The sequence below is a fragment of the Mesoplodon densirostris genome, chromosome 12, assembly GCF_025265405.1.
Source record: "Mesoplodon densirostris isolate mMesDen1 chromosome 12, mMesDen1 primary haplotype, whole genome shotgun sequence".
Lineage (NCBI taxonomy): Eukaryota > Metazoa > Chordata > Mammalia > Artiodactyla > Ziphiidae > Mesoplodon > Mesoplodon densirostris.
The window spans coordinates 4117091-4131019 of NC_082672.1; the positions used below are offsets into that span (position 1 = coordinate 4117091).

Sequence of the window (13929 nt, forward strand, 5' to 3'; positions counted from 1 at the left end):
GTCTAAAGTATACAGAGTGATGATTTGATATATGTTGTAGCATGATTACCACAATCAAGTTAATATAGTCATCACACACATAGTTACATTTTTCTTTTTTTGTGTGTGGTGAGAATGCTGAAGATCTACTCTTAGCATATTTCAGGTATGCAATACAGTATTCAGGTCTTACATTTAAGTCTTTATTTCTAGTTGATTTTTGTGTATGGCATATGATAAGGGTCCAATTTCATTCTCTTGTATGTGAATATCCAGTTTTCCCATCAACATTTATTGAAGTGACTGTCCTTTCAAGGCTGTGTATTCTTGTTGCCCTTGTTAAAGAGTAGTTGACCTTATATGCATGGGTTTATTTCTGGGCTCTCTATTCGGTTCCATTTGGTGAGTGTCTGTTTTTATGTCAGTACCATACTGTTTTGATTACTATAGCTTTATAATATAGTTTGAAACCAGGACGTGTGATGCGTCCACCTTTTTTCCTCTTTCTCAAGATTGCTTTTGCTATTCAGGGCCTCTTGTTGTTCCATACATACAATCTTAGGATTGTTTGTTCTATTTCTAGGAAAAATGCCACTGGAATTTTGATAAGGATTGCATTGAATCTGTAGATCACTTTGGATACCACTGACATTTTAACAATATTAATTCTTCAAATTCATGAGTATGGGGGTATCTTTTCATTTATTTGTACTTTCTTGTATTTCATTCATCAGTGTTTTATAATTTTTAGCATACAGATCTTTTACCACCTTGGTTAAATTTATTCTTAAGTATTTTATTCTTTTTTCATACTATTGTAAATGAGATTGCTATTTTAATTTCTTTTTCAGATAGTATGTGAATAGAAATGCAACTAATTCCTGTATAGTGATTTTGTGTGTCTTAATTAGTGTATATGTTATAAGAATGTATCCATTTGTCAAAACTTAATGAATTGTACATTTCATTTTTGTATATTTTAGTATTTCTTACATTTACCTAAAAATCTAAAATATATTGACAACTGGTTAGTAGGTTTGCTATTTTCAATGACATGGCTTAACAATTCTGAAACTACTTCTGTACATTCTAAGCTTGAGAAAATATGTAAATATGTTACAGTCATTGGCAGTAAGATATTTCATTGTTGGGTGAGGAATTACAGATATAGAAATGGGGAATATTAGAATGTGTTCACTGTGGTGTTTGGTTGAAATTGAAAGTATCAGTAAGAATTCATAGTTTTTAATCTTTTACTCTACATGTATTTATAAATAAATAAGTAAAGAATTACATATTTGTATATATATATATATATATATATTTACATAAGGGCCTCTCATATATATATATATATATATATATATATATATATATATAATATTCGTGTTGATGAGAAGCCTAGAAGCAATGACCACACTGGGCACATATAGCTCCAGATCTTAGATTTTAAATATCATTTGCCACTAAAAGGATCTAGGACTTCTTTTAAGAAACAGAAATGGCTGGTTCAAGCGCTAGCAAAATATTTGATGAGAAAGTAAGAAAGTCTTGAAAGCATCATGAAAATTTGTCAAAAGGGCATAGGAGATATCTTAAGGGGCTTCCCACTGGTCAAATCTGGGACAATTTGAGCATTAAAATGCATGTATAATAGTATGAATTAATATTAATTACACATGTTGAATAAAATAAGCATTTGTGAGTCTAGGCTCATGTAAATGAATGAATGAGGGAAAACAGAAAGCTCTTCTTCCCAGTAGAATGCCAAATAGCAAATGTAGGATGGTCGATAGTATTCTAGCTTCATCACCTCATTGTATTGTTGCCAAAAACACAGAACCTGAATCTAATCTTGAGAAAATATCAGACAAATCAAAATTGGCCCATATTCTTCAAAAACATCAAGTTCAAGAACGGCTTGAACACAGAAAGGCTGTGGAATTGTTCCACATTAAAGTATACCAAAAAGACATGACAACTAGATGCCATATATGATCTGGAGTTCAAACCTGGACCACTGAGTGGGGGATAATTATAAAGACATTATTGGGACAAGGTATGAAATTTGAATGTGAATTTTTGAAATTTTAATTTAATTAATTTATTTTTTATACAGCAGGTTCTTATTAGTCATCTATTTTATACATATTAGTGTATACATGTCGATCCCAATCTCCCAGTTCATCCCACCCCCCACCCCCCCAATTTCCCCCCTTGGTGTCCACATGTTTGTTCTCTATGAATGTGAATTTTTAATTAGCTGATATTGTTGTAGGGATGTTAGTTTTTCTGATTATGATAACTTCATTGTAACTATGTCTCTCACATTCAGTGTACAAATTTAGTGTATTCTCTTAATATTCTTTTTCTTAGGAAGTATATTCTGAAGGTTTGGGTAAAAGCGGCATACCAACTTGTTCTCAACTATTCAGAAAAAAATTTTATTACTGTTGTGTGTATATATGTGTGTGTGTGTATAGACAGATAGACAGAAAAGATGGAGCGAAAGAGAGAAAGAAGAAGGAGAAGGAGAAAAAGAAGGAGGAGAAGGAGAAGAAGAAGAAGGAGGGAGGGAGGATGGGAAGGAAGGGAGGGAGGGAGGGAGGGAAATAATTTACGAAGAGGATAAGGCAAATATGACAAAATGTAAATAGTTGTTGGTATGTAGGAGTTTCTTGTACTAGTCTTGTAGTTTTCTGTAGGTTTGAAATTACGTCAAAACAAAAAGTTATTTTTTAAAAAAAGGTAAATTTAAAAAAGAAACAGGAAAAATCTAAAGAATGATGATGAGAAGATATCCAAACATTGAGCTTTATACTGGAAACTAAGAGCTTATTTTGCATGCTTTTAAGTATTTATCTAACTTAACACCCATCTCACTCTGTTTTCTAGTGTGTTTGTTATAGCGCTTTGAGATATGTCAGTGACCCCTCACGGAGTCATAGGCTCTTGGGGCCAGCAGGCATCACAGACTTCATCTTGTTCTCTCTCCCATTTCATTCTTGAATTGCCTCTAAACTCTTGTGGTGAAGTGGTCTTCCAATCTGTGTTTAAACACCTAATTCACTTCAGCAAGTCTGAGGACATTTACTCTTCTGGTGAGACCAGGTCTCAGCTTTCTTTCTGAACCAAGGGTTAATACTTCTCCATTCATGACCACTGCATCTCATAAAATACTATTTCCCTCTGGGTGAAAGAGTGGCTGTTCCCCTGCTTCCCAAATTGTGTTCCAAATGCCGTTGGCACCACAACAAACCCACAGGGATGATTTAGGACATACTGCAGTTTCACGGGAAACAACAACGTCTGTCAGAGCTTGCTGGAGCTCACAGTTTCAATAGTAACCTGACATAGTTCCCAGTTTTAATGTTAGGTCACTACAGTCCTGTCAATGAAGTCATATCTCTGCAAATCCATTTTTTTTAGTGGTTGCTCTAATGAAAAGCAAGTACTGCATGAAAACCAGCATGGAACAGAAAATGAGGTTGGCCATGTCCAGTTTGATTCTGAGGTTTATACCGCCCAACTCATTGTACCTTAGAGTTCTAACTCATCTTGATTGAGGAATGTCTCAGTGATATTCAGTATATACTTTATATGGGTTCTTTTAATAAAGGCAGTGGTGAAAGGACTTTGTGAAGTTAAAAATGCTGTGCAAATACAAGTTCTTAACAACTTCATTAATATACTATTGTAATTTTCTATTAGTCAAGACATAGAATTGAAAGTTTATTCGACTGAATGGAATTGATCCCTTAGTAAACTTTCTTCATCATGTTGTTTCCATAAGAGAAGTGCATTTTTTGACGTTCGTCTCCACTTGTTGCCTCTTCCTTCCCTCTCCTGTTAGTGCTCATGAGCAGCAAAATGGCTATAAGGCTAAGAACCAAATAATAATTATTCCAATTATTCACATTTATATATTAAAAAATTTAAATATATAAAATTTTAAAATTTAAATTTATTGAAATTATATATTAAATAAATTTAAATAAATTTAAATATATTGAAAATTTTAAATTTTCAATATATTATGGTTTGAATGATCCACTAACTATGAAGGTAGGTCTTTAATATTTTAGAGGTAGTATTATATTTGTATAGTTTAGTAATCATAATTAAACATTTTCTCATGAGATTTATGCAATTATCATTGCTAATCAAAGCAAACAGGGTGTACTAACCCATCTGTTGGGTTCAAGATTAGAATTTGAAGCTTAATATAAACAACAAAAAAATCGAGGTCATAGATCATCACAGAAGGCTACTGTTGAAAGGTATTTTAAAGACAATATATTTCAATCTTCTTGTAAGGAAATCTTGAAAGGAAATCTCATGATAAACTGTCCATAACCCCAAATGTCTTCTTGTTCTCACTTGTGTGTGACAAACCATTTCCTGTCCAAAAGAGATGGAGAACAGCTGGCCATTAATGTCAGCACTGCATTCTGGTCATTTTAAAGGCCCTATTCTCAGAATTACATTGTCAGAGAAAAGGGTCTGTCTGTATATCATTTTTATAGGGGCTCCTCTATTGAGTGACTAAACACCCACCTTAAAACTAGCTAAAGTATCCCTTCCCCACAAAAAAGAGGGTGTATTCAAAGAATGGATTGATTCATGACAAAGAAATGCCTAGGGATAGAATTTTAGGCTTGAAGGCTTTTGCGTGGCTGGGTCTAGGGGTTCAAAGTCTGTCATTATGACTCAGTCTCTATCTCTTGGCTTCAGTCTCAGATAAGCTCTTTCCCAGGACTTTGGGGTTCGGAGGGGGGGTTGTAGAATGAGTTGTTCTGATGAGCAGTAAGGAAGAAAGTGTATATTAGAGTAGAATATTTTCTCTGGAGTTCTTCAAAACTTGGAATAGCTCAAATATGATCTTTTTACAGATGATAAGAAACAACAAAAGCTTTTGTGACCCCATACAATGCTGTCACGTTTTGTAGGCATCAGAATTTCAAGTGTTCTTGATTCTTATGCACATTTGCACTGTCACTCTGGTAATTTCTCCTTTACCCAGTGCACAGTTACCCAGCTTAATGACAGCAGACCTCTGGGGAATGTAAGAAGAAGCACTGTAAATTTGGGGCTGTGAATCAAAATCCTTCATTGAGGGGACCTGGTCTCCCCTGGCTTTATTCAAGAAGTTCTGTGAAGTGGCTCAAGTCTGGAATTCATTGAGGTACCTGACTTTCTGCTGTGGTAATTAAGTCAGATTTTTTTTCGCTTAACCCAGAACTTCTCTCTTCAGACAAATGAAAAAATAGTAGGTCGCCCTATCTATTTCAGTTCCAGGGACAGTGATCGAGTGCTTGATCCAATGTTGAAGAGCTCTGCTGGCCAGGTCATTCTGATAGCAGCTTCAGTTTTGTCCATTTTGCTAACAATACCTTATCTCTGGAGATTATGTGTTGCCTCTTGTCCCCTCGACGCCAAGATCCCATCTTCTCAGTGAAGCAGGGGACCCTGTTGGAGGGCGGTGGTGCCTCTAGTCATCCGAGGCCCACACCGCAGAGCTCTTCACACAGGCCAGGCAGGTGTGGCCTCGGGATGTATTTTTCATGGCCTTGATGAAGGGGGTGCCCATGGGATATAGCTAGGGGATGGGTAAACGGGTCGTATAGGACAAATCCACTCTAGCATTCCAGTCCTGCCAAGGTTAGAATATATACCAGAGAAGTTCTGGTTTTCAGCTTCATTTAATGTCAGCCATTTTGGGGAATAGGTTTTAGCCAAGCAAGCACTAGCACACTGAAGCCAGTACTTCTGCTTAGTGCACCCATATAAAAAAATTTGCCTGGTCCACCATTATCTTTATTCTAGCCTATTCCAGCACCTGTGAGATCCATTCTCCTTTGTTTCCGAGGTTTCTATACATTAGCTAAATCTAATCCATTCCTTTTGGTGTGTATTCATCTCTTGACAAGTCATCCTTGATACTTGATTTTCTGGGACCTGCCTGGAACTTGAGTCTGTTAACAAACAGGTCAGAAGCCAAGAGAGGTGGTGGATGATGGGCAGACTTCGGCCCTTACGGGTTCTAAGTTTCATTGGAGTCTGTCCCTGTATCCCATGTCACTGAACCTTCCCTTCCCTGACCATCCTACTTAAAAGGTAGCCCTCTCCCTCCAAAGGCGTTTACTGTCAGCTGTCCCAGCTCTCCTTTCTGCCTCGTGACCACTGCCTTCCTTCACACCGTGTAGATTACTTATTCTCTTCCAACAGGAATGTAAGTTCCTTGAGGACTGGAATTTTATTTTGTTCATGCTCTAGCACTTTTTGTTTCTAGAAGTGTCCCTACGTGTAGTAGGTTGTCAGGATTGGCTGTGCATGTTTGTGGAATGATTGACTGATTGGTTCAGCCATTCTTTATTTATTCATTCCACAGGTGTTTACTGAGTACAGTGCTCAACAGTGACCACAAGCAATAGGCCTGCTGAGAGGGAGAGAGGGAGAGAGAGAGGGGGGGGGAGGGAGGGAGAGAGAAAGAGAGAGAGAGGGAGAGAGGGACAGAGAGAGAGAAAGAGAGAGAGGGAGGGAGGGAAGGAGAGAGACAGGGAGGGAGGGAGGGAGAGAGAGGGAGGGAGGGAGAGAGGGAGGGAAGGAGGGAGAGAGAGAGAGAGGGAGGGAGAGGGAAGGAGGGAGAGAGAAAGGGAGGGAGGGAGGGAGAGAGAGGGAGGGAGGGAGAGAGGGAGGGAAGGAGGGAGAGAGAGAGAGAGGGAGGGAGAGGGAGGGAGGGAGAGAGAAAGGGAGGGAGGGAGGGAGAGAGAGAGAGAGAGAAGAGAGAGAGGGAGGTGGCTTGAGACGGGTTCCGAGGCAGAAAATAACCACACCTTGCAAAGTGCTAAGGCCACGCTGGGAGGAGTCTGTTGTTCTAAGTACAGTGGGAAAAGCCCCAAGAGTGTTTTGAGCCACAGAATTTTATTTTATTTTAAAGTTCGCCATGGTTGATGTTAGGAGAAGAGGCTTAGGAAGGCAAGCTCTGTAGCAGGGAAGCTCACTGGAAGACTGTTTTCAGTCCTTTGAAGAAGACACAGTGCTGGGCATAGCCACGGTTTCGCTTCCACCTTCTTCCCAGACCTTTGTCCACGTGCTGGTGTTCCTGCACCGCGGTGCAGCCTAGGGCCACGGGCTTGCTGTGGGGCTGCTGCTACTACGGCGGCGGCAGAGTTGAGGTCAGACTAGAGTGGTCGCCATGTGGACCCAAGGGAGTGGCGAGTAATAAACTTTGTTTCACCCGGTGCGATGCACGGGGGCGCTTTTCTAGCATATTAGGATGTTTCATTCAGTTAGCAAACTTTCAAACTGTTTTTACTGATCTAGTTGCCTGATACATCATATATCAATATAAAGCTTCAGAAACAAAATTGTAATTTGTAACATTCGATGTTTTAGTATAAATAAGCATGCATGGAGTCTATAGATAATTCTAAGTAAGTGGTAGCAATTTTAATTTTCAATCTGTGTTTATAGTAGATCATAATATTTAAATCATGCTCTATAAAAGCATAATGAATAGCTATTATATAACATAAAGCCATATATATTAATAGTATGTTTTACAAACTAAGGAATTTTTATTTTATTATATTTAATTATGTCTTTTTTTTAATTCAAAGTATCAAGATACAAATATGCAGGGAGTTGTATACGAACTAAACAGCTATATAGAACAACGGTTGGATACAGGAGGAGACAACCAACTACTCCTCTATGAATTGAGTAGCATCATTAAAGTTGGTAAGAAACGTTTTATATTCCTCCTAGTAGAAAAATTAAACCGAAGATAAAGTTAAATTATGTTCTCCTCACTGATGATATGTAAGCATATATACATCGTTCTTTCTGGTTGATGCTTATATTACTGGTTATTCAGTATTATGAATATCACTTTGTCTATTTTTAAATACTTTAAAAATTAAAGGTAAGTCTCAAATTTAAAAAATATTTTCTAATAGTTCTGATATTCACATTTTGACAAATGTATTATTACATAGTACATTGCTGTATGCATTTGAGGATGCCACATCTTAAAAATTGCAATAGCTAATGAAAATATTCTAATTATGTGATTCAGTAAAGCCATAACTTATTTTGTTCAATTTATTGCATGACCCTTAATTTTGCTAACAAATCCATTCAAAAGACTCATATTTGAGGTCTCACCTTAGAGAATTCATGCATGTTATATTCTTCCATTGAGATTAGTTTCTTCCTTTTTTATTACTTTGGCAGCCACAAAAGCTGATGGATTTGCACTGTATTTCCTTGGAGAGTGTAATAATGTAAGTATCTAAATTTAGATATAGGTGCTCTAGATAAGAGAATGTTATAAGCTTTTTAAAAAAGATAAACTGTTATGTTACAAACAACTTAATAGATGTATCATAATTAAGTACCTTAAAGCTCATTTTGTTATTTTGTTTCTATATGTGGTTATTACCAGTTGGGAATTTTGCCAACATGGTGACAGTTAGGCATAAAATCTTATATTTTTTATTGTTTTGGTTTTGGTTTGTGGTATCCTATTTTCTGAATGGCATTTCTAGACTTACTGTTTGGTATAGAAGTTATTTCATCACTGTGGCCTGGGATGTCAGGGACAGCCTTTGCCCTTTTTTCACACACAATCTGCAGTAGAAGAAAATGAGAGCAGACGTTTTATGTGAATATTTTAGATATTTTTTAAGATGACTCTAAAAGTGCAGGGATGGAGTTGCTAGGTATAGATTCCTGAGCTGTGGTGGCCGTGTCTCAGACTGTTTGGTGGCATGGGGCTGCCCAGGGGTGCCTGGTCCAGTCTTTGGTGCGCCAGGCAGACCCTGTGTTTCTGCTTTGACTCACTGCAAGCACAGTCCACTGTCAAGTGCAGCTTGCATAGACACTTTCAAAAGTATTTTGAGGCATTCCATTACTGGCATTTGAGTTTTATTATGGTATTAACACATAAGTAACCTTTTAGAAAAATGTTCTGAACCAATAACACCTATATTCATAGCCGAGTTATATAAGACTCCGTTACAACGTTATTTTGCAAACTTTTACTGTGTATTTCTTGTGCGTTTGGTATTGTTATTTGAGATTTGGGATGTATTTTTGCAATGTGATATTTGGTTTTGTGAGTAATCAAAACACAAAATATATAGTGTAATATTTATATAATATTATAATATAATATTTATATTATATAAAATGTTAATAGGAATAGAGACACAGTAGTCTGAGATTTTTTTTTTTTTTTTTTTTTTTTTTTTTTTTGCGGTATGCGGGCCTCTCACTGTTGTGGCCTCCCCCGTTGCGGAGCACAGGCTCCGGACGCACAGGCTCAGCGGCCATGGCTCACGGGCCCAGCCGCTCCGCGGCATATGGGATCCTCCCAGACCGGGGCACGAACCCGTATCCCCTGCATCGGCAGGCGGACTCTCAACCACTTGCGCCACCAGGGAGGCCCCAGTCTGAGATTTTTAATAGTATTCATGAATAGTTAAGTAGTGAAAAGCACGACAGTAGTTGCACAAAAAGTATTTATTGGCTGAATGACTTAGCTCGTAACTGATCCTCTTCATTTGCATGTCCTTCGTTTCCCCTTGTGTTGTGATAATCTATGTTACAAAATTAAAAGCTCTTTAGGACAAGGACCTTTCCTTATTCTTTTCTGTATCACCTAGCATCTCTCCTAGTGCCTTTCACATAAACAGTAACAAGAGGGTTTAATAAATTGAATTATTCAGATATTACTCCTACTTGTGAACACTTTATGTTTTACATACTGGTAGTATTTGGCTAAGCTACTAAAATAACAAATAGATCTCTTTACTCTTCATTCCAAAAATTTGTTTCTAAAATTTGAGATTTTTATTTAAAAATCAGGACTTCCTTTCAGAAAATTATTATACAATTTGCCATAATTTTTATGATTTCTGGTATGTTTATTATCATGTAACTGTGATAGTCCACATTTCATTACTCCTTCCCCGACATCTCCAGACAACCCACGGGGGTTGGCCATGGCAGCCGTGTTTGTTTCATGTGACCCCTGACCTTCAATCGCAGCTGTTTGTGACCCAAACAGCGACCAGATTCTCTACTGAAGCCTGGGTCATGGACTGAGCATTCTAGCTGTTTACCTGAAAAGAAATAATATGAACCCTAAGCTGAGGCTGCCATGGTGGGTTGGCCCTCTTCTGCTCCACGTGAAGGAGAATGGGGAGATGGGGAGAGTTTGCAGAGGTCGAAAAGCGGTGGGCACCTGGAGGCCTGGGTCTGCAGTGTGGGCACCTCCAACGGTGCTTGACTCTTGGAGCCTGGATTTAGATTCCCAAACCCCATGCTGTTAATAACTTGGCTATACTTTTCACTTCATTGTTTGCATACTTCTGCGTGATTATGATTTAGAAAACACTTTTGTATCTATAAAATCCAAAATGTAATTCTCTGTATATCAATTCTAATTCTTTCACTTTTACTTATCATTCCCTTTTGTAGCTTAATTGAGGGGGGATACCATGTCTTTTCAGGCTTTAGTTGGCTTCTTATTCTAAACCCCTCAGGTCAGTTAATATACTCTGTGTGGTTCTCTCTAGGGTCCTTACTCCTTTCTCTCCCGCATCTCAGGGGCCAAGTGTATCCTGTTTAACAGTATAACCCTAGGAGCAGCAAGGTACATAGCAAAACTGTAGCTTTTTCTGACCTTCCTAAGTCAGATTCCACTCTGCTATGCTTTCTTAATGTCATATACTTCTCCTTCATAGAATTTAGCTGAACCTGTAATTACATATTTATCTGTGATTTGTTCAATTATTTGCTTATCTGGCTTTCTCACTAGAATACAAGCCTCATGAAGGCAGAGACCGTCTCCCTGGGAGGATAATTTTAGGGGATAATGACTGTGTTCTACTCACTGTATTTTTCCTTTTATGCATTCCACATAGGTAGTGAGGCCCTTGTTACTTCCTTAACCCAGTGATTTCTCTGGATAGGAAGAAGACATACTGTCTGAAGTCTGAAGTTCACTGAGGTGTTTCTTAAATGTATCTACTTAATTACCAGTTTCTTTGCTCTTCATTTCTTCTTATATCTCAGGTCTGACATTTGGAATCAGTTTTTTTTTTGTCTCGGAGAACTTCCCTGAGTGAGAATCTGCTGATGTGAAACTCTCTCATTTTTGTGTGTCTGAATATATCTTTCTTTCACTGCTTTCTTGAAAGATATTATTGCTGGATGGAGAATTCAGGTTGATAAATATTATCTCTCCATATATTGACTATAATTAGTTACATTTTGGTGGTTTTTTGATTTGTCTCAGTCCTTCATTTTTTTTTTTTGTTCCCTGGACATATTTTCAAGTTTATCTTTTATTTCTTGAAATATGACTAACTATACCTCTCTTGTATTGTTTCATATTCTTTCTGAAATTAGTTTCTTGGCTTTTGTTTCATCTGCCTTTCATCGATGGTGACTTATATGCTCATGCCTTTTATTTATTAGCCATAAATCATATTCCTTTGGCCCTTTTAAATGGATATTCTTGAGGCTGTTGAAGTTCCTTTCCTGTTATATTTCTAGAGATTGGATATGTATTTGTTTTTGTCAATCACCTAAGGCAGTATCAATTCAGGACAATTTTAATTAAATTATCTAGTTGAGATTTTTTTTCAGACTACTGAGTGGTATGGATTCAAGTCTCAAATCCACATGATGTGCAGTTATTATTTTTCAGAGGAAGTTTTTATTTTCCCTTCAGCAATAAATCCAAGATAATCTGGTTTCCTTGTAATCCCCTTGCAGCTGTAAGTATATCCACCCTTCAAACTAAGATGAGCCCATAGCCCTTTGCTGGTCTTGGCCCCATCCATGCAGCTGAAAATCCACATATAACTTTACAGTCGGGCCTCAGTATCCACGGGTCCACATCTGCAGACTCAATCAGCCACAGAGGTGTAGTACTACCACGGCATTTATTGAAATAAATTAATGGATCCACACAGTTCAAACCCATGTTGTTCAAGCATCAACTCTATATCTAGGCTTTTGTTGATGCTCTCAAGAAAAAGACAGTTTGGGATTTGCTAACCTCTCAGGGTTCCTTTATCTACTTCCTTTTAGATTTCTGTGGATTCCTCCATTCTTCTCAGCCCAGCAATGCATTATAAAATATTTGTGAAATATACTTTATCCAGCTTTTAAATAATTTTAAAATTGTTTTTTTCAGGAGTGTCAAATTATCTAATCTGCCATATTGCTTGCAACAGATGTTGACATACTTCTAAAATGTAAGCTAACCATATTAAATAAAATAAAACATTTTTTGAACAATGAGCAGATACATGTATATTTTCTTATATTTCTTCCTTTGTACATGAAAGGTAGCATATTATAGATATTTATCAATGTTTTTAAAAATTGTCTCTGGATTTTGAATCAGAGTTAGAAAGTGTCTCTTAATAACTTACTTTCAAAACAAAATATATATACTTTAGTGACAAAATTATAATAATGCAACCCAAATGGACTGAGATAAAATTTTTAGTCTATATCAATAAATACCAAGGATTAAGACAGACATGGCAGGGGCTATAACATTCTTATACTTATAAAAGTATTAATTTCTTTTTTCATAAATGAGAATCAGTAGAAAAAATTTAATTTCTGAAATTGATGCATTAAGAAATATAATTTAAATAATATTTAAATACATCAAAAGTTATACTAGTAGAATTTAAAAGCCACATTCATATTACCAGAGAGGAAAAATTTAAAGAAAACATAGAAAGTTTAGGAGATGATAGAAAACAACTTAAGTGGTATTAAAGCACTAAAAATAAAGCATAAAATATGATTATCACAATCATTTTGAAGATAATTTAAAAGATAGTAAAACAATAGAGTGAAAATGATAAATTATGAGAGGATACTTATATTAATAAATGTGAAAATCTAGATAAAATGGACAGTTTTTGAGGAAAATATAAATTGCTCCATTTAATGCAAATGATGATAGAAAACGAATAGACCAGTAAATGGAAGAAATTGAAAGTAGTGTTGAAATAATGTTTTTTTAAAAAGCTGGTAGGACATTTATTTAACACAGTTTTTTGAGCACCAACCTTGTTCAGGCAGTTGCTAGCCATGGGGCACATTGATGAACCAGAATCGTTTCCTGTACTTCTGTGCACACACTCCACTGGGGACAGCCCTTCAGGAGAGAGAATTCCTGTGCTGTCTACACTGTCTCAGAGCTTGGGAAGAGAAGACAAGTTTCCCAGTTAGCAGCTTAGTTTTCCAAAGAATTTTGATTCTGGAGTTGGATTGTGTGAGTTCCAATTAACCACTTTGGGACTTTGACAAGAGTCTTAAACTTTCCAAGTCCGAATTTAACCTCCATTGGTTAAATGTTACATCATGCATGTTATTTAACAAACCATTTCAGACACCTGCCATGTACCAAAAACTGTGCTAAATTGCTGAGCATACAAAGATAAATAAAAATCATTCCTGTCCTCAAAGAATGTACAACCAGTAGGAGAAATCAAGAAATCCACAGTTAATCACAGCACATGACCTTACGTGCGAAAAGAGAGGAACAAATGTGCTCTGGGATCCTGCATTTGATGGGGCTGGCAGGGGTGCTGGGGTTGGTGACACTGAAAAGAGCTTGGATGATGAGCCCTCTGGTGGAGCAGGGATTAGAAGGCCTCTTCCTTAATAGACAAGAAGGGACAGTAAAGGAAGAAGCAATTTGTGAGAAATCTGGAGCTGGGAATGGAAGCCTTTTGTGTTCTGACCAATACCAGTGTCTGACACATAACATATACAAGGTGCTCTTAAAATGTTTGTTGGGCAAAACTGATTTTTCACATGTTGGCTGGCTTAAAAAACTGTTAGTTTGCTTGAGCTGCCATAACAAAATATCACATGTTGGCTAGCTTAAAGAACAGCCACTTATAG

The 13929-nt window shown here is 37.0% G+C and overlaps 1 protein-coding gene across 1 annotated transcript in view; it reads left to right on the forward strand.

Moving 5' to 3' along the window:
- PDE10A (phosphodiesterase 10A) overlaps positions 1-13929 on the forward strand; it is a 299066-nt gene that overhangs the window by 196928 nt on the left and 88209 nt on the right. The window contains 2 exon segments of the mRNA XM_060115412.1: positions 7602-7722; positions 8218-8267. Of these exon segments, the coding sequence (XP_059971395.1) occupies positions 7602-7722; positions 8218-8267 (171 nt within the window).